General features: G+C 37.3%; 1 protein-coding gene across 4 annotated transcripts in view; it reads left to right on the top strand.

Moving 5' to 3' along the window:
- Positions 1–26,979, top strand: part of TRRAP (transformation/transcription domain associated protein) — a 74,682-nt gene that overhangs the window by 24,412 nt on the left and 23,291 nt on the right. For all 4 annotated transcript variants that reach the window (XM_085591709.1, XM_077786879.2, XM_085591707.1 and 1 more), the window contains 28 exons: positions 459–629; positions 1,295–1,363; positions 5,087–5,206; positions 5,525–5,644; positions 6,000–6,164; positions 6,562–6,743; positions 7,006–7,204; positions 7,618–7,746; positions 8,360–8,626; positions 9,145–9,351; positions 10,226–10,384; positions 10,471–10,605; positions 10,779–10,889; positions 11,730–11,876; positions 12,191–12,404; positions 13,090–13,215; positions 14,852–14,998; positions 16,185–16,387; positions 17,071–17,192; positions 18,016–18,229; positions 18,987–19,166; positions 19,464–19,610; positions 20,281–20,400; positions 20,685–20,972; positions 21,537–21,674; positions 22,048–22,160; positions 22,643–22,778; positions 25,112–25,303. In XM_085591709.1, the coding sequence (XP_085447835.1) occupies positions 459–629; positions 1,295–1,363; positions 5,087–5,206; positions 5,525–5,644; positions 6,000–6,164; positions 6,562–6,743; positions 7,006–7,204; positions 7,618–7,746; positions 8,360–8,626; positions 9,145–9,351; positions 10,226–10,384; positions 10,471–10,605; positions 10,779–10,889; positions 11,730–11,876; positions 12,191–12,404; positions 13,090–13,215; positions 14,852–14,998; positions 16,185–16,387; positions 17,071–17,192; positions 18,016–18,229; positions 18,987–19,166; positions 19,464–19,610; positions 20,281–20,400; positions 20,685–20,972; positions 21,537–21,674; positions 22,048–22,160; positions 22,643–22,778; positions 25,112–25,303 (4,521 nt within the window). The remainder of the gene's footprint in view (positions 1–458; positions 630–1,294; positions 1,364–5,086; positions 5,207–5,524; positions 5,645–5,999; positions 6,165–6,561; positions 6,744–7,005; positions 7,205–7,617; positions 7,747–8,359; positions 8,627–9,144; positions 9,352–10,225; positions 10,385–10,470; positions 10,606–10,778; positions 10,890–11,729; positions 11,877–12,190; positions 12,405–13,089; positions 13,216–14,851; positions 14,999–16,184; positions 16,388–17,070; positions 17,193–18,015; positions 18,230–18,986; positions 19,167–19,463; positions 19,611–20,280; positions 20,401–20,684; positions 20,973–21,536; positions 21,675–22,047; positions 22,161–22,642; positions 22,779–25,111; positions 25,304–26,979) is intronic.

Genomic DNA, 26,979 nt, shown 5'->3' with positions numbered 1-26,979 from the left:
TAAACTCATGTCAACAGGATATTTGGTTATGACAGGAAATATTATGTGTGGCTGCTTACAGCCAGGCTCTTTTGACCTTTTCTGTTGCTCAGGATGCATGCAGATTGTAAGACAGAAATTTGCTCTATTGCCTTTAGCCAGATTCACAGGCAGTTCTTAATATAGTGTCTAAGTAATTTGTTCATAGCTGTGTATTTAATTTATAACTGTAGCAGTTTTTCAGTCTCCTACTTGATTATTTTATGGAATGTCCTACTGTGTGTCAAATACCTCAGTGCTTCCCAAATCCATCTTGTCGCTGTATAAATTTTCAGCACTAGATGTTATTTGAACTATTGTACTGAAGGATCACAATAAAAAGAAGAAAAATCCAATCAGCTGAATCTATTTCAAGAAAAATGCTTGCACAAAAATCATGCCCCTCTCCACCTGTATCTTAATTGTGCACTCTCCTGCAGTTCTTGGAAGGAGCCACCATAGAAGTTGATCAAATTCATACCCACATGAGACCACTGCTGATGATGCTGGGAGACTATCGGAGTCTGACCCTCAATGTTGTGAATCGCCTGACCTCAGTCACTAGACTTTTCCCAAACTCTTTCAATGATAAATTCTGTGATCAAATGATGGTAAGCCCATCCAAGTTTTTATTTTAGCTCTTCCAGAAGAAATTTTCTTCTAGCTACTATTTTTTTGGTAAAAAATCAAAAATTCAGTAGTGACTCAATGTATATGTTGGAAGTAAAAGATTTTTGTTTCACTATTAATAAAAACCCCCAATTTCTTTAAACATTTTGAGTAAATTTCAAAAGGACTTCTAAACCAAGAAGTTAAGAGGTTTTATTTCTTAGTGAAGACATAACTAGTTATACCAAGATTTGTTTGGGCAAATTTATCTTTAAACAAGGTGCCACTTACACCTTTAACAATTTTACTTCCCAATGCACTTAATCTGTTCTGGTGTTTTCTTTTTTAAAATTTTGGAAGGTATTGCTCTGTTTATTTGCAGTGTTTAAACTGAATATGTGAATTCTTTATCCCCTTTGCATGAATATTTAAATGCATACACATCAAGCAAGTAATCAAAGAAGTGTAAGGGCATCAGATTTAAGTCCTTCTTGAGAGGACTTGTAGCAACAGTAAACTTTTCAACTCGAGGGATTGAAAATAACTGATAATTCTTCCCTTTGTTTCCTTCAAAGAATTATTTCTGCCTCTATATTGTCTCTTGTAGCATGTGCTAAAATGGATCTGTCTAATTAGAAGAATAATGCTAATTATCCTTTCTTTGTAGCAACACCTGCGTAAATGGATGGAAGTTGTAGTTATTACACACAAAGGTGGACAACGGAGTGATGGGAATGTAAGTTAATGTATGCTTTTATGTGAGAAGAGAAGAAATAAATAGTATTAATGTTTTGGAATTAAAGAACTCATTCATTTGTAAATGCTGCCATTACTGATTACACATTGATGCTTTGTTACAAGCTAACAGACTGGTTGGATTGAATATAGAATATTGAATATCTGTTAGAAGTCTCAGTAAGAGGAGCTTCTTATCTGCTGACAATGGTTACTTTAGAGACTGTTCTGGTTAGTGTGGGAACAGCTCAAGCATTTGTATTTCGTTTCCCCCTCAGCATTTTCTGCTTAGAAATCTGTTCTTCACTGGAATGGCTGATGAGCTCAGCAGCATAATCCCCCATTTTTCATTAATGTGTTTGATGTTCATAACATAGCCTTTGGAAAATTATACATAATGATAACATAATCCCAGTTAATTTAAAATTTAATTTATTTAAACCAAGTTCAATATTTACTAGTTGGGATCACATTAAAATCATGCTCCCAGTGAAAGTAATGGCCTCAGTGTAGAAGCATGGGAAGCTGATCAGTTCTCTTATAAATGGAAAACTGTGCAGTGTAATGTCAATACTGTGCGCTCTTAGCAATACTGATGGGAATTCCTGCCTCAGTGCAGTTTCCTGTGCATTATCAGAAGTCCCATCATTCTATTAATGTTTTACTAAATGCTTTTATTAAGTGTTGAGATTTATAATTGCACCTAAAGTAAAAATGGGGGGAATTCTATTAATATAGTTGTTTTTGAAACTACAATGAATTTATATTGGTTTTTTATTTCCCTCAAAACATGGAAATGGCTTAATGGCTTTTCATTTATCTTTCCTGTCATTGCAAAAAGAGCTTTTAATCTGAATTTGGTCATTGCTTTATATTAGACCTAGATGTTCTCTAATGAAGGAGAATGAGATTGGTTTCTTATGTTTTAACTAAAACACTGTGCATTCTTCAGTTGACCTCATTTTATTAATGCCAGAGTAGTTCGAAGGCCTTTGTATACTTTTGGGATTCACTTTTCCTCAAATGTGACGATTATAGATACCTTGCAGATCTTTTTGTAGCAATAGTCTTTTAAACCACAATGTGGCACCTCCAGAACAGTTTTTATTTGTCACTAAGTCATGTTTAGTTGGGAATTCCCCTGCTTTTAATGTTTTTTGTTGATGTTTTCTGTGTAATTATGTATTTAGAGAGATAAGTTGCGTGGGGAGTGCACACCAGACACTTGAGAAAGAATCTGCTGTCACATCTTGAGGGACAAGAGAAGTCTGGAAACATTTCAAGTAGAATTGTGCAAATGCAAATCTGATTAAATATTGCTTTTCTGCTTCCTAGCTGTTGCTCCAAAGTTTCCTTAAAAATAAAAACTCTAGGAAACTGCAGGAGGACATAGCTTGGTCTTTGTACAACTGCTGTGGCAGGCTGTGTTCATGTGTCTGTATGTAGACTGTGCTGTTGAAAAACAGGGATGGTCAAACTAGTGGTCAGTTATTGAAGCTGGCATTTCACTTTCTCTCCTTTCTTTATGATCTTAGTAAGATTCCAACATCTGAGACACTCATTAAAAGCAGTGTTGGGGAGCAGGCTGGATCATTCAGACTGTGTGGTTGAGGAGAGGAGGTGGTAAACGCTCAGAGGAGAACAGAACTGGCCAGCAAAGCCTGATGTTCCCTCCCTGTGCTGCTGCTGTTCAAGCATTCCATCCTTTTCCAGCAGCACGGGATGAAGGTGCCCTTTGGTGATGGTGTCAGGCAGTTCTCCACATTGTGCAGATAAAGGCTGCTCAGCAAGGCCTCTTACAGAATAGTGAAAAGGTCTGTGGAGTGAGTTTTCAGACAAACTGAAAAATTAGTTAGAAATGCTACATAGTGACGACTGTTGTAATGATCCACACTGATGCCAGAATAACTAAGCCTTGTTCACCTAAATAATTTTTGACAGTCCTGCTGTGATCCTGAGCTGTGATCTGGCTGTTCAGGGAAGTGAACAAATTAAAATGTAATATATTAAGTAGTGATTAAAATCTAATTCGTTGGTCCAGGGAATAAAATACTAGATTTAAATCTTTCTTGCTCTCTTCCCTGCCTCTCCAGGGAAAGGCATGGGATTTCAGGTCATGTCTGGTAATTGAAAGAATAAGTTTTGAGTAGATTGTTACCTCCAGCTGTCCCTCTTGTGAAAGGGTGAAAATTTCCATGGTGGAAATTCTGCATTACAGCCTAGGAGGAATTTAGAGGACTTCGTAGCTTGGTAGTGCAAGTACTGAAAGTTGTTTTGTAGTAGATGGTGGCCAGATTTGTGTTTAAAGATGCTAAAATGTTGTTTCCCCTGATTTAATTATCTTTATTATCTTTTTATTCAGTTTAAATATTTGAGAAGCTATGTCTGATCACTGTAAAAGTAGAAAAAAGGATGAATTTCATCCTAGTTGTTTGGAGGACAATTTGGAGCATGCGAGATGCTCATTGTCCCCATTCCTTCTGTTTGGAATGAGGAAGTAACTGAGCTGAAGTTAGACTGCAGCCTGAAGAATGGAATGTGCTCCTGATTTATATGTTTATTTGATATTTTTGTGGGCTTTTTCCTTTCATACTGTGACTTCTGTTTTGGTTCAGCCTGCCACAAAAGGGGTAGAGGTGAGAAACTCAGTGCAGGCACCAGGAACTTTTTTTGTTGTTATGATTTCTTTTGTTGTTGTTTGTTTTTTTTTTTTTTTCTTTTAACTTGTGTTTTTTTAGTTTTATTATTGTGTTTTGGGCACAGTGCATTGTGCCTTTGAGTGCAGTGCTGTGAATTGTCTTCTTTTTGTCTGTGCAGAGCTGTTTTGATCACATTGCAGTTAAGGATGTTGAGCATGTTTGTACCAGGAAGAGCAGGATTTTTAGTTTCTGTGAAGGTATAAGTGGTTTCAAAAGGTTTTTATGTATTTTCAGCCCTGCACTTCAGTCCATGAGAGGGGTCTTGTGGGTTCTGTCTGGGCAGATCAGGTTAAAGGAGTGGACCCTAATGCTTTGTGTTTAAATTCAGTTGAGAAAATGTAATGCACTTGATAAAATTATCTTGGATACTGGAACTTAATTTTAGAGAGATGGTGAGGGTGGCTTTGTTATTTTGTTTTTTCCTTTCCCTTTTCTTACTGAAGGAAATCTACACTTAGGCTAGCTGAAATACAGCCTTTCTTTAAATTGCACAATGGAAAAAAATGCAGAATTATTTTGGACTCCTGGATAATTTGATATCTAGTGAGAGAAGAGAGCTGACTTCACAGCAACCAGCTGTTTGTGAGATAGGCTGAACAGTGCTGTGAGAGAGCTGAATCTCTCTTCATGTGTAGTCTGGGGGTGTGGGGTGTATAGCAGAGGTGGTGCAGGTGGAAGGCCTGCCTGTTTGATGCATGACCCACTTGCTGTAGAGCAGTGAGCACTCTGTAACTCCCCCATCAGCAATATCATTGCAATGTTTAGCTCTTACCTGTAAAACACCACTCTGCTGGAAAGGAAAATAAAATTTAAATCATGATATTACCAGAGGGGGTAGGGCAGACTTCCACAGGTACAATTTTTTCATGCATTATGGGAAGTAGATGCTGTGTATATGTTAACCTTTTGCATTTGGCTGCTGGCTATGCTAATACCAAGAGAAAAAAAGAAGTAAGATGTGTGATACTGTTTTTATACATAATAGCCAGTAATATTTATTTAATTGTGTTTCTTTGTATCTGTAGGAAATGAAGATTTGTTCAGCAATTATAAATTTATTCCATCTGATCCCAGCTGCCCCTCAGACTCTGGTTAAACCTCTTCTGGAAGTTGTTATGAAAACAGAACGAGCAATGTTAATTGAGGTAAAAGTGAAAGTTAACATTGCTGAAATTTTTGCTTTATAGTCTTAAAACATTAGTGTATGATGATTATAATATTTTAAATATGGTGTGAGAACAGTTGATGCTGAAATATGCTCTTCAAACCTTTAGGAGGTATTAACATTTGCCTTACACCCTTAGAAGTGAAGTTTTGAAAGTGTCAATAAATTCTTATCGTGAGAGTTCTGAACATTTTGTATCTGTATAAATGCCAAGTCAAATGTATTTTTCTGAGTGGTAGTAAATTAGTGGGAAATACTCTATACTCTGCATTTTAATTTAAGGTTTTGAATTTTTCAGGCTGGCAGTCCATTCAGGGAACCACTGATAAAGTTTTTGACACGTCATCCATCCCAGACTGTGGAGTTGTTCATGATGGAAGCCACTTTAAATGATCCACAGTGGAGCAGAATGTTTATGGTAAGCTGTGTGGGGAGAGGAGCAGGAAAAAACCCTCAACTTGACAAACCTGATGAACAAAAAGGTTTCATCTTATGCATCTTTTTTTGCTTGTATGACCTTGTGGTCCTTAATCATGGTCTTACTCTTGACTGCAGGGTTCCTGTTCCTGGTTTTGTGTTTGTTTGTTCTGAAGTGTTGATTTTATACCTTTCCAGATCATGTAAGGCTATTACTGAAGTGTAGATGTTATTTTTATATACATGAAATATAACCTCTGCAACTTTAGTGTGTAATATAAAAGCTACAGGATGATATAGTTGCTGGGTATTTTGGCTTTTAAAGGTTGTTAAAATTATTTCTTCCCCTTTTGCAGAGTTTCTTGAAACATAAAGATGCCAAACCTCTGCGGGATGTACTGGCAGCTAATCCCAACCGATTTATCACCCTGCTGCTGCCTGTGGGTGCCCAGGCAGCCGTGAGACCTGGCTCCCCCAGCACCACCACCATGCGTCTCGACCTGCAGTTCCAGGCTATCAAGGTATTCATTTATCTTGTTTGTCTCTGCACTGCATAGCTGAAACCTCTTCAGCTGCTAGCCTCTTAACATCCAGGCTTTCAGTGAGTGTGTGTATTAGAGCTCATAGAATACCACTTGTAAAAATGTGGAGTGTTTGTAGTCAGAGCTGCTCTGAGAAGGGAAAAGAGACTCAAATTAACTCTGCTTTTTTTGTCAAGTACGATACAAGAGGACAGCATGACAACAGAAACAGAACTTTTTTTTTTTATCTAAACTATTTTGTATTTTACTCTTTTGTTTTGCTGTTGAATATTTTAGAACCCTTAATTGACCTTAAGCAAGTGCTTGTATATCATTGTTTCTCCTGACAGATCTCTTGTGTGTTGACTGTGCATTTGTCTTGTTTTGCTTTGGACAGATCATAAGTATTATTGTTAAGAATGATGAATGTTGGTTAGCAAATCAACACTCCTTGGTGAATCAGCTGAAACGTGTATGGGTGAGTGAAGCTTTTCAGGAGAGACATAGGAAGGAGAATATGGCTGCAACAAACTGGAAAGAGCCCAAGCTATTGGCCTATTGCTTACTGAATTACTGCAAGTACGTAAAAATCTTTCGTTCCTGGACCCTGCATGTATTTTTTAAATTTTAACTTTGAAAATACTGTAAAGGTATATAAGCCTACTAAAAATGGTTTGCAGTTACTGAAGAGAAAGTGTAATATATTTCATAATACTGCCATTAGCTTTAAAACCATGCATGTGGTATTGGCTGCTCTTGATTCTCTGCTCCTTTAAAAGATTCATTTAGTCAGTTTGTGTATTTTTTTCACAGAAGTTTTGTATTTTATGTGTTTTCACAGAAGGAATTATGGTGATATAGAGTTACTCTTCCAGTTGCTTCGAGCTTTTACGGGCCGATTTCTCTGCAATATGACTTTCTTGAAGGAATACATGGAAGAAGAGATCCCCAAAAACTACAGTATTCCCCAAAAACGGGCTTTGTTCTTCCGGTTTGTAGACTTGAATGACCCAAACTTCGGAGATGAGCTCAAAGCCAAGGTAACTGAAGCAATTAAATCAAAGAAGCCTGGTATTTAGGTTTAATTTTCTTCTTGGGAACTAGGGCAACAAAACTCCCTTACTTAAATGTCAACGAGTTTGATAATTGGCAGAGTCATTTAGGTGAAAATATCATACCTGAAGAAGAGCGATAATAAACAGAGACAGCAATTCATCTTGTGTTCAATGCTGGCTGCTTTAGTTTACACTTTCTAAGAATCTGTGCTCTTGGAAGAAAGAAAGAGGGGGAAAAAAATCAGTGTGTGTCTTTTTTCTTGGGGTTTTATGTATAGTTGCCTTTTGTAACTCAGTGAGTATGTCTAATGGGCAGGTTTGCTTGTGGGAGTACTTTGAATGTTGGCTGCCATAAGAAGAATATAGTAGTACAGTAAAATTTACTTTATATTCTGTAGGTGCTGCAACATATCCTGAATCCTGCTTTCTTGTACAGTTTTGAAAAAGGAGAAGGTGAACAGCTGTTAGGCCCCCCAAACCCAGAAGGAGATAATCCAGAAAGCATCACTAGCGTTTTTATAACAAAGGTAACGATCTGTTTACACTGAAGTATTTGAAAATTAAAACAAAAAGTTGCTCCTCTCATTTGACTTCTCATCCTGATTTGATTTGGTTGTTCTGTTCTGAATATAATGGTCTGTTATGTCAAATTGCTCCATAATGTTGAATGTGAGATCCATCAGTCATCGGTAGAATGGGGACTACAGTTTTCAGTTTATGCTGTTTTCAGATCTGGAATGTGGCTTTAGAAATGGGCCTTACTTGGCTATAATCCCAGTCTTTTTTATAAGGAAAGCTTTCCATGACCCAACATCAGTCTTTCTAATTCACTGCTGTTTCATGGAACCAGTCAGAGGTTATAAAATAAACGTTGTTGAAGATGAGGGTTGGGTTTTTTTATTTATTTCTTTTCACAGGTTATCGTTTTGAGAGTTCCCAGATGTGCTCATTATTTAAAGGTTCTCACTTCAGCAGTGTTTTGTGGGTACTAAACTGAGTCAAGAAAGCAATTACAATTAATTCTTAGTCTTCTTAAAAACCCCTCAAAAAGCAAAAATTTGGGACTTTGCCTTTATGATCATAAAAGTTGCTTTTTTTTGTCAACTTCATTCTCTCCTCTTTGATCATGCCTGGATCTAGGTACTTGATCCAGAAAAACAAGCTGATATGCTGGATTCTCTGAGGATCTACCTGCTGCAGTTTGCCACGCTGCTGGTGGAGCATGCCCCCCATCACATCCACGACAACAACAAGAACAGGAACAGCAAACTGCGGCGCCTGATGACCTTTGCCTGGCCTTGCCTCCTCTCCAAGGCCTGCGTGGACCCAGCCTGCAAGTACAGTGGCCACTTGCTCTTGGCACACATCATTGCCAAGTTTGCCATTCACAAGAAGATTGTTCTGCAGGTATTGACCATGGGCTTGTGTTAAGTTCATGGAGTGTTTTATTTTAAGATTCAGAGTAGAAGCTGCACAGTGGTTTTGAATACTAAGTATAATTCAAACACCACAAACAAATGCAGAAGCAGCAGGCCAAATGTTTAATACAGATTTACTTGTGAGTAGGAGAGTAGAAGAAAGAAGCAGGAAGGGTAAATAAGACAAGTAGAAAGAAGCAGGAGAGGTAAGTAAGACAAGTAAATGTTTTGGTTGAATTAGCAAAATTGGGAATGTTTCTTCATTTAAAAGAGAGACATTTCAGTTGAGACACAATGTGGGGACTAAGGGAAAACTTCTAATTGGACAGTGGAGAGGGAGGAAGAGAAGGGAATGTAAACGAAAGAAGTAGATGCTTTATGCTTCTGGTGCTGTTGTATCATGATATTTCTAACAAATGATGGGCCTTTAGAGAGAAACTGTGTTTATTAATGCTTTGTTTTTGTAAATGCCTAGTATTAATGCTGATGAGAAGCTCTGCTGCTCAGGTTTTTCACAGCCTTCTCAAGGCTCATGCGATGGAAGCCCGGGCTATTGTCAGGCAGGCCATGGCTATCCTGACTCCAGCTGTGCCTGCTCGAATGGAGGATGGACACCAGATGCTCACTCATTGGACACGAAAAATCATTGTGGAAGAGGGCCATACAGTGCCCCAACTAGTACATATTTTGCACTTGATAGTGCAACATTTTAAGGTACTTGTAACTGTTAATCTGGTACTCATTGTATCTCCTGTATCAAGGAAGTAAACAGTTTGATTAGAAAAACAGCATAATCTGATTTATATGGTTTAGCTTCAAAATGCATCATTTGTCTGTAAAGATGCTTATCTATAACTGAATACAACTGTTTAATAGCAAGTAATTTATTAAGCTCTGTCATGATTGAAGCTAGAACTCCAAATGTCAGGTTAGAGTCTGCAAGATGAATTCATTGCACATGCATTAGCAGTGTTCTTTAACAGGTCTGTGAAGATTCTCTAAGAGTTCTTTTAAAAAACTGTAGAGCTATATTCATTGCCAACTTCCAGTAATCCTTTTTTGTTTGACTTTATATATTCTGTGGCATTGACTAGAGCACTTTTATCTGCAGTCAGTATATGTTGGGAAACATTAAACAAATGGGAGAATGGTGCAGAATGTCAATATAGAAGCATTTTTGAAAACGTATTAAAATGCAACCCAAAGGGACAGCTAATAGATGTTTTTCAGGAACTTATGCCTCAAAAATTTTTTAAAGAATATCTGAGTGTACTCAAATGTGAGTTGAAGCTCTTTAAAAGACTTGGAAAAAAATTGGTATGACTGATCCTTGAGAAAAACCATGAGTCTTGAAAAGAACATGCGTCATTTGAGTGCATGAAATCAGTAGTCACTACTGAAAGTTGTAGCCAAAATACTATTTTCAGTGCACCAGTTACTTTTCCATATTGTAAAATTTGAAGTGGTACAGGTTTAGCAAACTTTGGGATTGATGACTGTTTTACAGTTTTGATTTATTTCAACTTGGTAGGTTTTGTGTAGAATTTTATTGGTTAATGGCTAACATTTCTGTGAAACCATTTCTCAGGTTTATTATCCTGTGAGACATCACTTGGTTCAGCATATGGTTAGTGCCATGCAGAGACTGGGCTTCACTCCCAGTGTTACAATAGAGCAAAGAAAATTAGCTGTGGATCTTGCTGAAGTTGTTATTAAATGGGAATTGCAAAGAATCAAAGACCAGCAGGTAGGAAATCAAAATAAATGGGTAAAGATTGAACAGTTCCACAGTTTAATGTACTTTTTTTAACATGCACATTACTGATATTTCAGCCAGATTCAGATATGGATTCAAGTGCAAGTGGAGAAGGAGCAAGTTCTGCCTCATCTGCTGTTAAAAGAGGATTGTCTGTGGATTCTGGCCAAGAAGTAAAACGATTCAGGACAGCTACAGGAGCAATAAGTGCTGTAAGAGAAAATCAAGATTTGTTCAGAGACTCTTAAGTAGTGTAATTGCTTTTTCCACATGACTCAAAACTCCCTAAATTGAAGGTTTTAGCTTTAGGAAATATTTAAAATCTGTTCTTGTAGTTTTCCTCCTCCAGTCTGGCTGATGGCTTTTGTGTTCTGTGTGCATGCAGGTGTTTGGACGGAGCCAGTCCTTGCCAGGAGCTGATGCCCTCCTTGCCAAGCCCATTGACAAGCAGCACACAGACACTGTTGTGAACTTCTTGATTAGAATTGCTTGCCAGGTACTGTGGTTATTCTGATATGCAGATACCAGTGTGGAGTAGCAGCCAAACCCATAAACCCCTCTTTTCACATAGGTCCTTTTAGGCTTGGATTATTCTAATGTTTCTATGCTTTGTTTTCATGATTAATTACATATTTGGGTAAAGCTGCAATGTATGCTTGTTTTTTGCCTAGGTTAAATGTCAAGAATACTTTATCCCAAAATATTTAGAGATATTTATAGGGAATGACTGTATCTAGAGGTAATGATTGTAATTTTATTTTCAAAATCCTATACATGGAATTACTTTCCTGCAGCATGTAGAACTAAAGTTTTTTACCAAAATTGGAGGGAATTAACTTTTCTAGAAGGGGGAAAATTATCTGGGTGTACCTCCAGGCTGACAAATTTTATGGCTTTTGCTCCTGCAGCAGACTCAGCTGGTAAGTAGCATGGGATTTTATATCCCACAGTCCATTGCACAAAGTAGATGTGCTCTTAAGTATAAAGATGAATTGAGTAAAGAGCTGCACATGTTTATGGATACCTTGCAAACAGTAAAGATTAACCATCCTGAGTATGTTCAGAGTTGTAGTAGTAAAGGATGGCATGAAACTTTTTTAAAATACACCTTTGATGGGTGATTTGGGTTAATTAGCAAGCAATTTAGACACCAGTTCTGGTGTTTACTATTAGTTGCCAGCTTTTTATGTATTAAATGCTGTGTGACTATACTGATAAAACTACTTAAGCTCATCCATTTCAGAAATAAGAAATTACATGCTTGCATGGATAGAATAATAAATTAATGATTTGGTTCCAAAAGGGAGTAATTTTGTTAACTCTGATTAATTGCTAGGTAAATGACAACTCCAACACTGCTGGATCCCCTGGGGAGCTGCTGTCTCGTCGCTGCGTCAACCTCCTGAAAACAGCTTTGAGACCAGACATGTGGCCCAAGTCAGAACTGAAGTTGCAGTGGTTTGATAAGCTGCTCATGACTGTGGTAGGTAGCATTCTAGTCCTGTAGGTCTTTAGGTTTTCCTGGCATGTGAGGTGATTGAATGCCAGTCATATCTGGATATAGATTTTTACAGTACTAATATTTTCTTTGCAGTGAAATAAATAAGTGCTTAAGTATGTGAATTGCAGCAGTGATTATAATTTGTAGAGTTGCAATACTTACTTGACTGGTTGGTGTGGTTTGTTTATTTTGGGGTTTTTTTCCTAGTAAGTTTTAACAGATTTTATCTGAGTTTAGTAATCTGTGTAATTCTTGTTTACCCCTACTCACTGCCTTTTTGTATGCTTTCTCTTTAGGAGCAGCCCAATCAGGCCAACTTTGCCAACATTTGCACTGGCTTAGAGGTCTTAAGTTTCCTGTTGACTGTGCTCCAGCCCCCTGCTATCCTGAGCAGCTTCAAGCCCCTCCAAAGAGGGGTAGCAGCCTGTATGACCTGTGGGAACACCAAGGTTTTGAGAGCTGTCCACAGTTTGCTGTCCCGCTTGATGGGAATTTTCCCCACAGAACCAAGTGAGTGGTGTTTTCTTCCTCCTTTTATCCTTTATTGCTGCATAACTTAAGTGGTTGAGGGTGGGATGAAGGCACTCTTTGGAGCGTGCTAATATTCTGTTTTATGATTCTTGCATTTAATGGTCCATTTTAGCTTGCACTTTCAACCTGTGATTAAAAAAAGAAAAGCTGAAAGAAGTAATCATGTGGAATACATCATTATCCATTGACATAAAAACTTAATAACCTGTGGCTGTCATAACTTTAGTTCAAGAAATTCATGCTATAAATTTAATGTATTTCTGCAATTAGATTTTTTCAGCTTCAGAAGTGCAATTTTTTAGGTATTGTTTTTGCTGTTTTGCTGAAATAAGGAAGGGAGATAAAGTGTAAAAAAGAAAGGCAATAAGTAATATGCTGTGTCTTAATAGAAGCTAATGTAGATAATATTTTCATGGAGAAAAGTAAATCAGTAATGTAAGACTGCCCATCAAATTGAGCTACTCAGAAGTGGTACACTATTATCAGAGATGTACTGGTATAATAAAGAGGTTTTTATAAATGAGGGATGTGCCTATGTCACCTTAGATTGTTGACAGTATTAAGACTCCAGTGGTGTTTTATTGACTAGATTCACAGTGTAACTGTTCTCTGCCTGTGCTGTGGGTAATGTTACCAAAACTAAACACACCTCTGAACTCTGCAGGTACCTCAAGTGTAGCTTCCAAGTACGAAGAGCTGGAGTGCCTTTATGCTGCAGTGGGGAAGGTTATTTATGAAGGACTGACTAATTATGAAAAAGCCACCAATGCCAACCCTTCTCAGCTCTTTGGTAAGTGTCCCACACCCCTGGCAGCTCTGGGGAAATGTCCCTGAATGAGTCATGCCTTTGTCATGAGTTTCCTTTGCCATAAATGTGATCTGAGGCAGAGGAAGCATTTCAGGCTGACTGGAGAGACGAGCTTGGGATATCAAAGCTGTGAAGAAAGGGAATGGAGGGGGGGTTCATTGTTCTCTCTGCTCCCTAAAGTGACCTGGGAGCAATTTTTGGAGGTTGGGATCTGTAGATCTGTGAGGTGGAAGCCTTTTGTATTAAAAGTGCATAGGGAAAAGGTGCAGTATTGTTATTAGGCAAAAAATAAAATTACTAGCAGCTTCTTACATGGGAAAGAAACAAATCCTGCAGGTCCTCTGAGATACAACAGAACAGTTTAAGAAGTCTGTGTAGTCTTATGTGTTCTACATTTCTTTTTAATTTTCTAAGCCTTATTTATTAGCTGATTTATATAGTGTATTAAAATTTATGTATTTATAGATCTTAAACTCTCAGTAATTAGAAAATTACAAAAATACTATTTTTTCTTGTGTGACAAAATCTGACTTTTTAGCATAGACCATTCTGAAGAGCTGAATTTTTTTTTTTTTTTTTTTTTTTTTTTTTTTTTTTTGTACTTGCTGAACAGCTGGGCAACTCGGCTACGTAATAGAATGACAAAGATATATAGGAATAATAGAGTTTGGCCCAGAACTGGTTGTGTTGGTAATACAGACCTGAAATTGTACAGTGCTGGAAAACCTGCTGATTTAAATGGCAAATGTCCTTCACTGTTCTATTCTGTGAGCTGTGTAGATGGCTGTAATTTTACCTTGGGAATTGCCTATTTGTCAGATGTCAGAACGTGCTTTACATCAAACTAACCATGAAAGATGTTTCTTACATTTTGTCCAGAGCTCCCTTACAAGTAGTACCACAATCAAGCTGTCAGGAGGTGCATTTTGTAGTAATTTTGTGGCTCAGAGGCTGAGCTTTGTGAGCTAAACTTTGTGCTCATCTGATCAGAAAAAGAAATCAGAACTTTGGCAGGAGCCATTCAATGACCAGAGCATGCTTCTCTAGATATGCTGTGTAGATAAGTTGAATTAGAAAGTTGCAGTAGGGCTTTTTCAGTAGGTATAATTTGTAGGATGTGTGCTTTTTTTTTTAAAGGGAGAAGTAGTCAACTTGAGTTAACTTCTTCAATCTACAGAAACTGATTTATTAAACATTTTAAAGTTTTTAGATTAGAAAACCCAAGTTATGATTTCTTAATTACTAAACCCAGGCCTACTAATTTAAAAGTTTTTCTACTTTTTGCTACTAAAATAAATGTGCAATATCAGGAGTAGTTAAATTTTTTTAAGGTCTTGGGGAAGTATTTGTTCTCAGTCCCTTTCTTCCTGTCCTCCTTTTTCCCCCTTGCTGTTCATCACACATTTGTATACAAAACTTTGAAATATTTTGATTAGTGTAGAAGTAACCTCTTAGACTTACTCCAAGGACTAAAGTTGAGACTGAAATTTTTCTTCCAATCTCTCCAGATTTCTGTTTGCAATCTGGGTAGTCCCATTCTTCTTTTATGGCATCTGTACCTTACTCAGGTCACGCCCAAGAGAAGTTTTAATTCCTGAAACCTTGTTTTTTTCCCTAGGGACTCTGATGATTCTGAAATCTGCATGCAGCAACAACCCCAGCTACATTGACAGGCTGATCTCAGTTTTCATGAGGTCCCTGCAGAAAATGGTCAGGGAACACCTGAACCCACAGGCCACAGCAGGAACAGCAGAAGCAAACACAGGTATTACCTTGTACAGTCTGTTAATGATTAGAAGTGTTAGAAAGGATTAAAATATCTTCATCCTAAAGGGATTCAAATGACTTTGCAGTGTTTGTGTGCATTATAACTTGTTGAAAAATACTTCAGTCTTAGTGAGTAGTACTACTGAAGTATTGAGAGCTAAAAATGCACTTAGGAGTTCCAGTTACCTGCTTAATATATGAATTTCAGTATTAGCCCAGCCTTTTCAGTGAAGGGATAGTGAAATATTTGTTGAGTTGCTGCATAAATACAAGTACTGAAATTCTTCAAGGCTTTAGAGGGTTGAGGGGAGAGGGGCTGAATTTTTTGATTGCTCTGTACTTTCATTTTTTTTACTCCTTCCTATTTTATAATATTGGAACAAATGTGTTTGAATTAACTTGTTGGAGCTGATGCTTTAGCTTTTAATCTTAAAATAACATCTTTTTCAGTCAGTATAATTCTGTCTGTTGTCAAATGAATTAGAAAAAGTCAGATGTTCTTGTAGAAGAAAATTCAGTGCTGGTAAAGGGCCCTGTAATTTACTAATGACTAAGCTACTGAAGTAAACACTTCGAAAGAATTGTTGCTGTTAGATTTCCAGCCCAAACTTCATTAGGCAAATGAGAACCTTGTAAATTTTATTAACACTGAGAAACAATTGGAAAATTATTAAACTTCATAGATAAGCAAGTCAGGAAATTAGCTGAACAGAATTAGAGAATTAGCTGCATCACAGACAATTTCTTTCACAAAGTTAATTGTAGTTTTTCAGTATTAGGTGTCTGTAATACCTTCTACTAAAGATTTGCAAAAAGGAAAAAACAAGCTTGCCTTTAGGACTTTGAAAGGATTTGGTTTTGAAAGAAGTCATAGAATAATAGAATGGTTTGGATTAGAAGGAACCTTAAAGATCATCTGATTTCAACCCCTTACCATAGGCCAGGGACACCTTCCACAAGGCATTTGCTAAAGCTCCATCCAAGCTGGTCTTGGGTTGTGCCTTAGTTGTGTAGGAAGGTAAAGTGGTTATTTATTCTCCACACATTATCTCTGGGGTTAGATGTATTTCCAGGCAATAGATGATGCTGATATATTTAAAATTACAGCATCTTGTGTGTAAATTTTTTTCCCTTGGTGTTTCATAGGTGTATACACAACTCTAACCCTGTTTTTGCATCCATAGCAGGTACAAGTGAACTGGTAATGCTGAGTCTGGATCTTGTGAAAACTCGCCTGGCTGTGATGAGCATGGAAATGAGGAAAAATTTTATACAAGCTATTCTAACATCTCTCATTGAAAAATCCACTGATGCCAAAATTCTTCGTGCAGTGGTAAAAATAGTGGAGGAGTGGGTGAAAAACAATTCCCCGATGGCAGCTAATCAGGTAAATTGAGCAGATGAAGTCATTATTGCTCTCAAGTACTAAATAACTATGGTTAGCCAATATAATTCATCAGTTTTGACAGTGAGGTTTGTAATGATCTGATATATATGTTTAGATGCCCTTGATGATGTTTAGACTATTTTCATTCCCTGTGAAAATAGCTGCCAGCTATAGATACTTGGCATTTTATAGACTTATATTTGATGTTTGATCTCAAATGCTATTTTGTGGAAAACTTCCTTTAAAGTTTTAAAGTATACTTCACATTAACCTGGATAGAAAGACTCTTCAGGAGGAAGATGACTAATGCTGGTATAAATTGTCTTATTCTGTAACATTTTGTGTCCTCCTCAATCTGCCAGACTTTGTTAAGAATTGAGCTCTTTACAGCCTACTGCTGTACAAAAGGACTACACTTTTTGTAATATATGCCAGAAGTTTTTAATCCCTGAACAACTTAGACTTATTTTTGGTCGCAATTTTAAAATTGTCCAGCATATATTAGAAGGATAAGTGCTTGAGTTATTTTTCTTTTTCAGAACTATGACCTACCAAGCTCTTTTTCAGTACTTTAGAAGCAAAAGAATCATGTAAAGAGTGGCTGAGTTGTAGTTTGAATGTGCTAGTTCTCTGCATGTTTTAGGAGGAATTTACAAAATTAATTGTGTGTTCTTTTACCACAGACACCTACTCTCCGTGAGAAGTCCATTTTGCTGGTGAAAATGATGACTTACATTGAAAAGCGTTTTCCAGAAGACCTTGAATTAAATGCTCAGTTCTTAGACCTTGTTAACTATGTCTATAGGTAATTATAGCAATTAATCATTTATTGCAGCTTATTGGTTCATAATTTCTACCATATATGAACTTTATAACATGTCATCAATCCTTTTAGGTTTGAATTAAGGGATTTTTTTCTTTCACTTAAAATGCATAATCAATTCACTTTACTGAGACCACAGTGCATATTTATGGAATGCAATTTGAAAACAGAAGTTCCTTAGTAAGGATTTTTACTTTTGGCACTGATAAAATACCTCCACCCCAACTTCTTTCTTCCCAAGATACCAAGGCATCCTTCTTGCTGACTGTATTCTCAGCACTGTGGTTACAGCTAAGATCTGTCTTTTCACATTCATAGGATATAAAGACTATTTTTCCTTGAAACTTAATTGTCGATTACACTTTCAGGAGAGTTACTTTGCTAGATAGACTTGCAGACTTGAATCACAATGAAATAATTAAAATAGTTACCTTATCAACAAATACCAGGTATTTAATGGTGTGCTGCTGCTTCACATTATTTTGCAGTCCCTTTGCTGCTGTACTCTGCTGCTTCACAGTGCTCAGAAAGTTTTATCAATAAATAAAACTTGTGATTTCAAGCACCATACAGATATAGCTCAGTGTTTCACAATTATGATGAGATTTTATCCTGAAATAGTATTTCTGATAGTTCTGGGCAGTTTTACAACAAGCAGCAAAGTTTTCTTTGCTGTTTCTCTCAAAAGCTGCACCTGGATGTTTATCACATGTGGGTTTTTACAGAATGTCATCTCTTGGGGTTTTACAGAACCTAGGAGTCTTCTCCTTCTAATGGCTCTGTTTTTCATCTTTATTCATTTTAGGGATGAGAATCTTTCTGGGAGTGAACTTACAGCTAAACTGGAGCCAGCATTTCTGTCTGGTTTGCGCTGTGCCCAGCCACTCATCAGAGCTAAATTCTTTGAGGTCTTTGACAATTCCATGAAACGTCGTGTTTATGAGCGCTTGCTTTATGTCACCTGTTCCCAAAACTGGGAAGCAATGGGAAATCACTTCTGGATAAAGCAGTGCATTGAGGTAGGGAAACTACTTGTGTCAGAAATGCAATTAGATACATGTTTTAGTCCTTATTTTTCCTTGTTGGGTGTAAAAGCATTGTCTGGTGTGTGTTTTGTAGAGTGTGTTTGTATCAAAGCTGAAAATACCAAGTCTGCTGCCTCAGCTCCTGTGGTACTTAAAAATGTATACAATGGCTGAACAGTGAAATGCTGATGCTTAGGAAGTGGCTTTAATATAAATGTTTAAAATCTATTTTCTCAGCCAAAAGCTTAATGACCAGGTTAATACTTCTTAAGGAAAACAATTCCTTATAATTGATAATGACTATGGAAAAAGCCCTAAGAATAGTTATAGGAGAAGATTCCAAGAAAACTGTTAAAGCTGGAGTGTCTCCTAACAGTATGACAGCTGTTAGGTGGGATTGAAATGAAATTGCGTCTTTGCTCAGTTTATTTAAAATAAAATGGGTCAAAACCTTTTATTTTAACAATGTGTGCATATTAAAACATGAATTTAAGATGACTGTGAACATCTATTTTAGAGTAATAGAGTTTGTATTTATTAGCAGATTGAGGGCACTTAATCCATGTGTTAAAAAGTGCAAAATACAGCCTTTAGGCCTAGGAGTTTCTATTAATAAAGCTGATAAACAAGCCTTTAACTTACTATTACAACTTTTATCTTGTTTTTAACTATTAAACCATAGTGATGTTTCCTTTGAAGTTCTGCAGTAAAATGTATGTTCAAAAGCTCTTGTTACTTCCCCACGTGGTAGCTGCTGCTGGCAGTGTGTGAGAGGAACACCACGATTGGCACCAGCTGCCAGGGGGCCATGCTGCCCTCCATCACCAATGTCATCAACCTCGCTGACAGCCACGACAGGGCAGCCTTTGCCATGGTCACACACGTCAAGCAAGAGCCTCGGGAGAGGGAGAACAGCGAATCCAAAGAGGAGGTAACTGGGGAAAAAGCAGTCTTTTGGGTGGAATTCAGCTCTTCCTAGTTTCTCACCAGATAGCTTTGGAAAATGTGTGATGAAGGTGATTTGTGCGGATTTTTCGTGTCGCGCATGGGTCTCACAGAACTCCCATTCATTCATTCAACTCTCTAGGCAATTACAGATCTGAACCTTAAGAAGAAAATAGTGAGACCTGATCAAATAAATTTATCAGGAGGGTGTTTTCTATTGTGGAAAATAAACAAAAGTACATAGAAGATGCCTATTTTTACTGTGTTGTTTATTTCTGTGTAGGATGTTGAAATAGACATTGAGTTGGCTCCAGGAGATCAGACCAGCACTCCCAAAACGAAGGAACTTTCAGAGAAGGACATTGGCAACCAGCTGCACATGCTGACCAACCGGCACGACAAATTCCTCGACTCCCTTCGGGAGGTGAAGGTGGGTGCAGGTTATTGGTGACAAACCACTTAATCCTAAAACTTCAAACTGATCTGAGGTGATTTTATTTTTTTTTTCCTTTTTCTGTCTCACACGTCTCATTTTTTAGCTGAATTTTCTTATGTAGACAGCTCTTATAATCTGTAGTTTCTTATTTGCCTATGGTAAAAAATTCTTAAGCCTTCACTTTATTGCTAGTTGTTACTGTATCCTTTCCCTACAAAATTAAATATCATCCTCCTTCACTGTATGTATATTTTAATGATTCAGTTCAGAAACTAGTGATGACAAACACATGGTATAGGATCAAAAATGTGTATCAGCATCTTATGTTTAACTAATTTTTAAGAAAATAATTTAGCTGAAAGCTATGTTTAAATAACTCCACACTAGCAATAGATCTATCAAATTAACCTGATTATTCCTATTAGGAGGATGATCAACATCTTACCTTTTTCCTTCTTTTTTTTTTTGATGGTTACAGTAATGAATCAGAGTCTTGATCAACATGAAAATAGGATTAATTTCTTGTTGCAAATCTATATTGCTAAAGGAAACATATTTTTGTTAAAAAGACATTAGTGTTACTAGTGAAACAACTATATAAGTGGACTTTTTTGCCACAGGATAAATTGTATTTTCCTGTTTCTATACATCTGTCTGTTTCCAGACTGGAGCGTTGCTGAGTGCCTTTGTTCAGTTATGTCATATTTCTACACCTTTGGCAGAGAAGACTTGGATACAGCTATTTTCACGACTTTGGAAAATCCTGTCTGACAGACAGCAACATGTGAGAACCTCTCTCTCTCCCACTTGCAGCTTCCTCTCTGTAAATGACTGTTGTTCTAGGAAAATGTGTTTGTGTGGTGAATTTGTTCACTAGCTTTGCCATTCTCAGACTGTTGAATGCTGTGTACCTGTATGAATACATCTTTTAAAAGAAATAGGGCCTTTCATTTTGCAAAGAGAAATGTACTTATTGAAGGGTTGTTCCCTGTACTAAAGAGATGTTAAATCTGATTTCTCTAATTGAAGAATCTGATTAGACATATAATACTACATTTTTTCTTCTAGGCTCTAGCAGGTGAAATAAGCCCTTTCTTGTGCAGTGGAAGCCATCAGGTGCAGCGAGATTGCCAGCCAAGTGCCCTGAACTGCTTTGTGGAAGCCATGTCACAGTGTGTTCCTCCCATTCCCATCAGACCTTGTGTCCTGAAATACTTGGGTAAAACTCACAACCTCTGGTTTCGTTCTACACTCATGCTGGAGCATCAAGCCTTTGAAAAAGGACTCAGTCTGCAGATTAAGCCTAAACAGACAACAGAATTTTATGAGCAGGAAAGCATAACTCCTCCTCAGCAGGTAGTGTTATATTTGTTGAAATACCTTATGAAATATGAAGAAAAAAATCTAACACTGACAAGTCCTCCACTAAACCATGTCCCCATGTGTCACATTTTGCATGTATTTTAAATACCTCCAAGGGCAGTGACTCTAGCATTACCCTGGCAGCCTGTTCCAGTGCTTTACAACCTTTCCAGTGAAGACATTTTTCATAATATGAAATCTAAACCTCCCCTGGTGCAACTTGAAGCTGTTTCCTCTTGTCCTGTTGTGTCATTGACTTGTTGAAAGATTTTGTTGGGTTTTTTTTTTATGATTTGATCTGTTATGTTAGGGAAAACAAGCAGGAGTCAGTGTACAAGCCTTAGGATTTTTTTTGTCATGCAGTGTTGTTCTCAGTACATGGTTGTTACGAATTTTTTGCCTTGTAGAGTTTTAAAAGAGATTTTTCTTAAGTTTTATAAACCCTTCTCTATTTCCGTGTCTCTCTCAGCTTGCCTCAGTGTAGAACATGGGGTTTGCTGCCTACTATGCTTTATAAAGACAGATTAACTGTGGAGAAATGTGTTCTTAACCTTGTAGGAAATCCTGGATTCACTTGCTGAGCTCTACTCCCTGTTACAAGAAGAGGATATGTGGGCTGGGCTGTGGCAGAAACGCTGCAAATTCCCAGAGACAGCAACAGCCATTGCCTATGAACAGCATGGCTTTTTTGAACAGGTACAGTCTTGATTTTAGAAATTATCTGAGTAGTTCTACAGTCAGGATAAATATTCTGGTCAGCAGGAAAAACCTCCTAATATTAATAATTAACTTCAGTCTTCTAAAATGCAAAGTACCATGGCTTCCCTGCTGTCTACAGTAGTAGTTTGAGGCCTTGTAATACTGTGGCAAAGTGAAATTTTTGTGCACACCCATTAGATTTTCATTACATTTGTCAAGCTGCCAAGTATTCAGGAATGAATTTAACACACTTGGCTATTTTTTTTAAGTCTATGAAGGTTTTATTATCACTGGTTTTTAAAAAATAAGAGAGTATTGACTTATTGTGTACAGAGCAGATGGAAACCTGGAATGGTTGAATTTTCTTTAGGCACAAGAAACTTATGAAAAAGCAATGGAGAAGGCTAAAAAAGAACATGAACGGAGCAACGCTTCCCCTTCCATCTTCCCTGAGTACCAGCTCTGGGAAGACCACTGGATTCGGTAAGACTTGGAAGCTGATGTGGAGCAAGTATTTTTTACTCTGCAATAGGAGCAAAATACCCTGTTCTTGGTTTAAAGCATTAGTTATGAGAATAAACTTACCTCAGGACTTAGATACAGGGAAAACTTAAGGGAATAAAAAAAGCTATTTTGTATTCCGTTAACAGAACATCAGCCTGAATTGCTGTAAAAATGTAATTTGCTATTGGTGGAAACAGACTGGAGCTAAAATTTGTTTTTCCTATTTAAAATGGTTGTTCTGGGAGACACAAAATGCAGTTCTTCCCTGTTCACAGATTTCTGTATTATAACTGATAAATAAAAAAAAAAGTCTTCCCATCTGGATAAAACTTCTGCAGTACTCACAAACTGTAGACAAATATGCAGATAATATTCTGATACACAGACATTTATTGTCACTTTTATTGAAGTTTTTGGGGTTTTTTTTGTAACAAATTTGACACTGCATTTGGTTTTCCTAGTTGCTCAAAAGAGTTGAACCAGTGGGAGCCTTTGACAGAATATGGCCAGTCCAAAGGTCACATAAATCCTTACCTAGTGCTGAAGTGTGCGTGGAGGGTCTCAAACTGGATTGCTATGAAGGAGGCTCTGGTGCAGGTGAGTGAGGGCTTTTTGTGCTCATGTTTAGTTTCTCCTCATCTTGCCTTGGGTATTTTCATCCCAGCTGTTTTAAGAACCATGAGAATAAGCTGGTGGTTATTATTCTTGAGGCTGGTAGGAAGGCCAGGCTGCATGGACATCTTGAGCTTCTTGTGGCCAATGGCAGACTTCTGTTGGAGTTGCTAGCAGATTGTGTGGAATTTTTTTAAGTGCTGTGTAAAGTGTCACTAATCTAAAGAAGATGGAAAACATGGGGTTTTTTTGTGTGTTTTGATTTGTTTTTTATTTGGTTTGTTTTTTCTGTTTTGTTTTAATTTTAAGGAAATATATTCTCTTTTCATGGTAGGTAGAGTTGTTAATCTGTGATGAGTTAATATAGAAACATTAACCAGATGTAAAACTGAAATCTGAAAGGTGGGAATACTGCATTAAATCACAGGTGGAAAGGAGCTTGCTGATCTGTCTTGCACTGTTGTATACAGTGGGGCAATACTGAAATTACTCTGCTAAAGATGCCAGAATTTGCAATAAAAGGGTGAAGTACGTATTTAAAATACAATGTGAAGCCAAATGTCTAAGTAGCAAACTGCACATGCAACAAAAACTGTCTTATGGGTGCTATTTACATTTTAATTAATTTCTTTTGTTCTTAGTATCCTATTTAAGTATGCAGCTTCAGAGGCTAAGTATAGAAATATCTGAAAAACCTTTAAAGTCTAAAATAAGAACTATATTGTACATATATTGTAAGTCTTGGGCTTGAAGAAAGTGAAATAGATAATATTTGACAGTTTCTAGTTTTGGACAATTGCTAGTTGAGTGGAAGTGACAACCCTGAGTAAGTGCTGATATGCTGTAGCTGTAGTTGTATTAAATGAGGTATTTTCAGTAATGAGACATTTACTTTATGACTGAGGAGAAGATGCTGCTGAAGCCATAAATGAAGCCTTTGTGACTCTACTCAGGTTCTTGTAAAAGTGTCAGCACACGTTTGCATAAATATTGGGATCTGAAAGAATAATTGATTCTATGCTGTACTCACTTCTCCAATTTTATTGATGTTCTTTAATGTGGCTGTTTTTTGTCAAGTTCCATGGTTGATTCACAAGAGAGGCCAGAGACAATGGCAAATATCTATCAGTTTTTGTAAATCTTTGTGCAAGATTTTTAATAATCTACCCATTAAAGTTGAGCTATTAAAACAGCAAGTAGCCTTTGATAGGACCCAAGACTCATTTCCACTTGCTCACACTGCCATTGTGTTTAATGATCCAGTAGATAACATAATAAAGGAGGAGATTATTTTCACTGTGTAAGTGTAAGGATGCTACCTGGCACTTTGTCTCTGCTGGCTTAGGTGTAAAAGTCAGTTGAGGATAACAGGAATAACAATTGTAATGGTCACCATACAGTTTATCAGCAGGAGGATAATGCCAGGGGGATTTCTGTGTTGCACATCAAACCATAAAGGGTTTGAGGTAAAGTGGAGGAAAAAGAAATGAGAAAGTTGTAGATTAAAGGCCTGCAGGGTCAGCTGGTGAGCACTGGCTCAGTGCCAATTTGTTGCAAAGTGCTCACAGAATTTGGGTGCTGCACAATTCAAGTGCTCTGCTGGGTTTAGTTGCCACATTTCTACTCTTCCAGAATTCTGAGGAAATGGTTTAAAATTATTTTATAAATTATTTTAGTACTATGACCTGACCTTGCATCTGTGCTTAGAAATTATATAAATGAGAAGGTTGGTTATGATTACTTGAAAAAAAATATCAGCTGTTTATTTTCATAAACTTAGCAATGCCCTAGAGCAAACAGGGAGTACAGTGCTACATGATGTGGGACAGGTAGGCACAGGATCCTTTTATGTGAGAAGTTGCCATTACATGTTCTGGACCCCTTGAAGCATTTCAGACATAGTGTGTATTATCTGCTGAGAAGCATCTCCTGGCTTTGTGCAGGGTGAATTGTTTGCTGTGAGCTTCCTGCTCCTGTGGCAGGGCTGCTTTGGGCTGGCTCAGCTCTTTGGCTGCATTACAGTTGTCAGTGTAAAAATACCCCAGCAGCAACTTGGGCATGGGCACTTCTACTCTTGTGCTGAATTGGCAATTCATGTGCTAGCCTGCCCTTGCCAGTAACTTTAAGAGAGCTGAAACTCCTCTAGTGACATAAATGTTAATACTTTAATCAGATGTTTTTAAGAAATGAGATTATATTTAAGACATCAAAGCTATTCACTTTAAGAACAAATACATATTAAAAAATTAAGCTTCAAAAAAATTAACTGTTTGGGTGTGAATGATCTTTACTGGATTTTTTTCCTATTCCATGACCAGGTGGAGCTGAGTTGTCCAAAGGAGATGGCCTGGAAGGTGAACATGTACAGGGGGTACCTGGCCATCTGCCACCCCGAGGAGCAGCAGCTGAACTTCATCGAGCGGCTGGTGGAGATGGCGAGCAGCCTGGCCATCCGCGAGTGGCGGCGCCTGCCGCACGTCGTGTCCCACGTCCACACCCCCCTGCTCCAGGTAACAGCAAAGAATTCTCCTTTCCATTGTCCTCCAGCAGGTCTCAGAACTTTCAGTAGCTGCAAGTGTGAATATCTTAGTGTATATAATATATATATATATAGTATTGATACTTTTTGCATCGTGGTATTTCTTTGTTTGAAGTTGCAGAATGTGTGTTTCTATTTCTTTGAAGTACGTGTTGCTTATCAGCAAGAGCTTGTTAGTGGTTAAATCCACCTTTTTTCAGAACTCCAGAAATATTTTTGGGAAGCAGCTGGCACATTTATGATTGTATGGAATATGTAGTTTAACTATTATGTGGAATTAAATAACATGTATTACATGGTGAAAAATAAATGGTTGTGTCCTTTGAAACTTTCACACACATTTTACCATAACAAAAATGGATTTCTGTTTCCTTTTGAAATATGTAAAATATCAACACCCTGTTGTCTCTTGGAGTTAATCATGTGAATAGTTAATTTTTCAACTGTAAGAGAAAAATTTTTGAGAGTAGATGTTTTATGTTTTATTTATGCATCTACTTCTGTTTATTTTATAATCAAACAGAAGTAGATGCCTAAATCCATCTTTTAAAAATCTAATTTGGCCTAGAGTTACTTTCAGAAGATTCTTGCAAATGAACCTTGTCTCCTCTGATCTGTGTGGAACCAGTGTGGAAGTGTGGCTGGGGCAGGATCATGCTGGGCTTGGCAGTGTGGAATTTAGGCAAAACATTCAATTCATTGGACATTTAGGCTTTGTCCCTGTTTAGATGCCCTATAAATATATACCTGACAAAGGTTCCTGTGGAGGGAGCCTTTCATCTCCAGGGAAGAAATTGTGGAATATCTCAGTTTCCATAAGAGATCATTTCTTGATGGGCCATTGCTCAGAGGTCTGTGCCTGAGCCCTGCCTGTAGAAGTGCAGAGGACTTTGCTTTGAGTTCCCTTTGATACAGAGGCCTCTGTGATTGTTTAAGATCAGTAGTTTCACTCTGTGTGTGATTCATAACCAGTGTACATGATGTAAGAAGGGACCTCTAGAAAATGATTGCTCCTGCGGGTAGAGTGCACACAGCAGCTCATACCTTTGAATTTTTATAATATAAATTGATGCTTCAGATCAAGTGAATGAATATGGAAATTTTCTCCATATTCAGAAGAAATTATCAAGTAAATAGGTACAATTTGTGAGCTCATACAATAGCATTAGATGGCTTCTCAATGAATTTAATTCCTTCCTGCTAAGTTTTCACCCATTTTTCAAATTTCTCCCCTCCCCTGCTCAAGAATGGCAGCATCTGCAGCAGAAATAGATTAATATTGCTAAATAAAGTATTTAAGTGCTTTCAGAAATCAATTAAAACAAGCTTTTAAAACAATCTAATATTTACATATCCTTAGTGAAGAAATGATAAATTAGTCAGTGACTGACAGAGGTACAAATGCAGCCTCAAATTTGCACCGCAGTAATTACTTTTTTTTTAATATCAGATACCATGTGATTAAATACCCATGAGAAAATTAAATTTATGTGATGAATGGCTGTAGGATGAAGGTTAAGCTATTGTGAGAGCTGATACTGAGATGATTGTAGGAAAATATTACTTTAATTAATTTTGTTTCAAGAGATTTCACTCTATAAATTTGGACTGCCTTTTTTTTTTTCTGAAATAGTTATCTCATTTGGT

The sequence above is a fragment of the Lonchura striata genome, chromosome 14, assembly GCF_050655825.1.
Source record: "Lonchura striata isolate lonStrDom1 chromosome 14, ASM5065582v1, whole genome shotgun sequence".
NCBI classification, from domain to species: Eukaryota; Metazoa; Chordata; class Aves; order Passeriformes; family Estrildidae; genus Lonchura; species Lonchura striata.
Note: the sequence above shows the minus strand (reverse complement) of the source record. Positions and strands in the feature narration are given on the sequence as shown.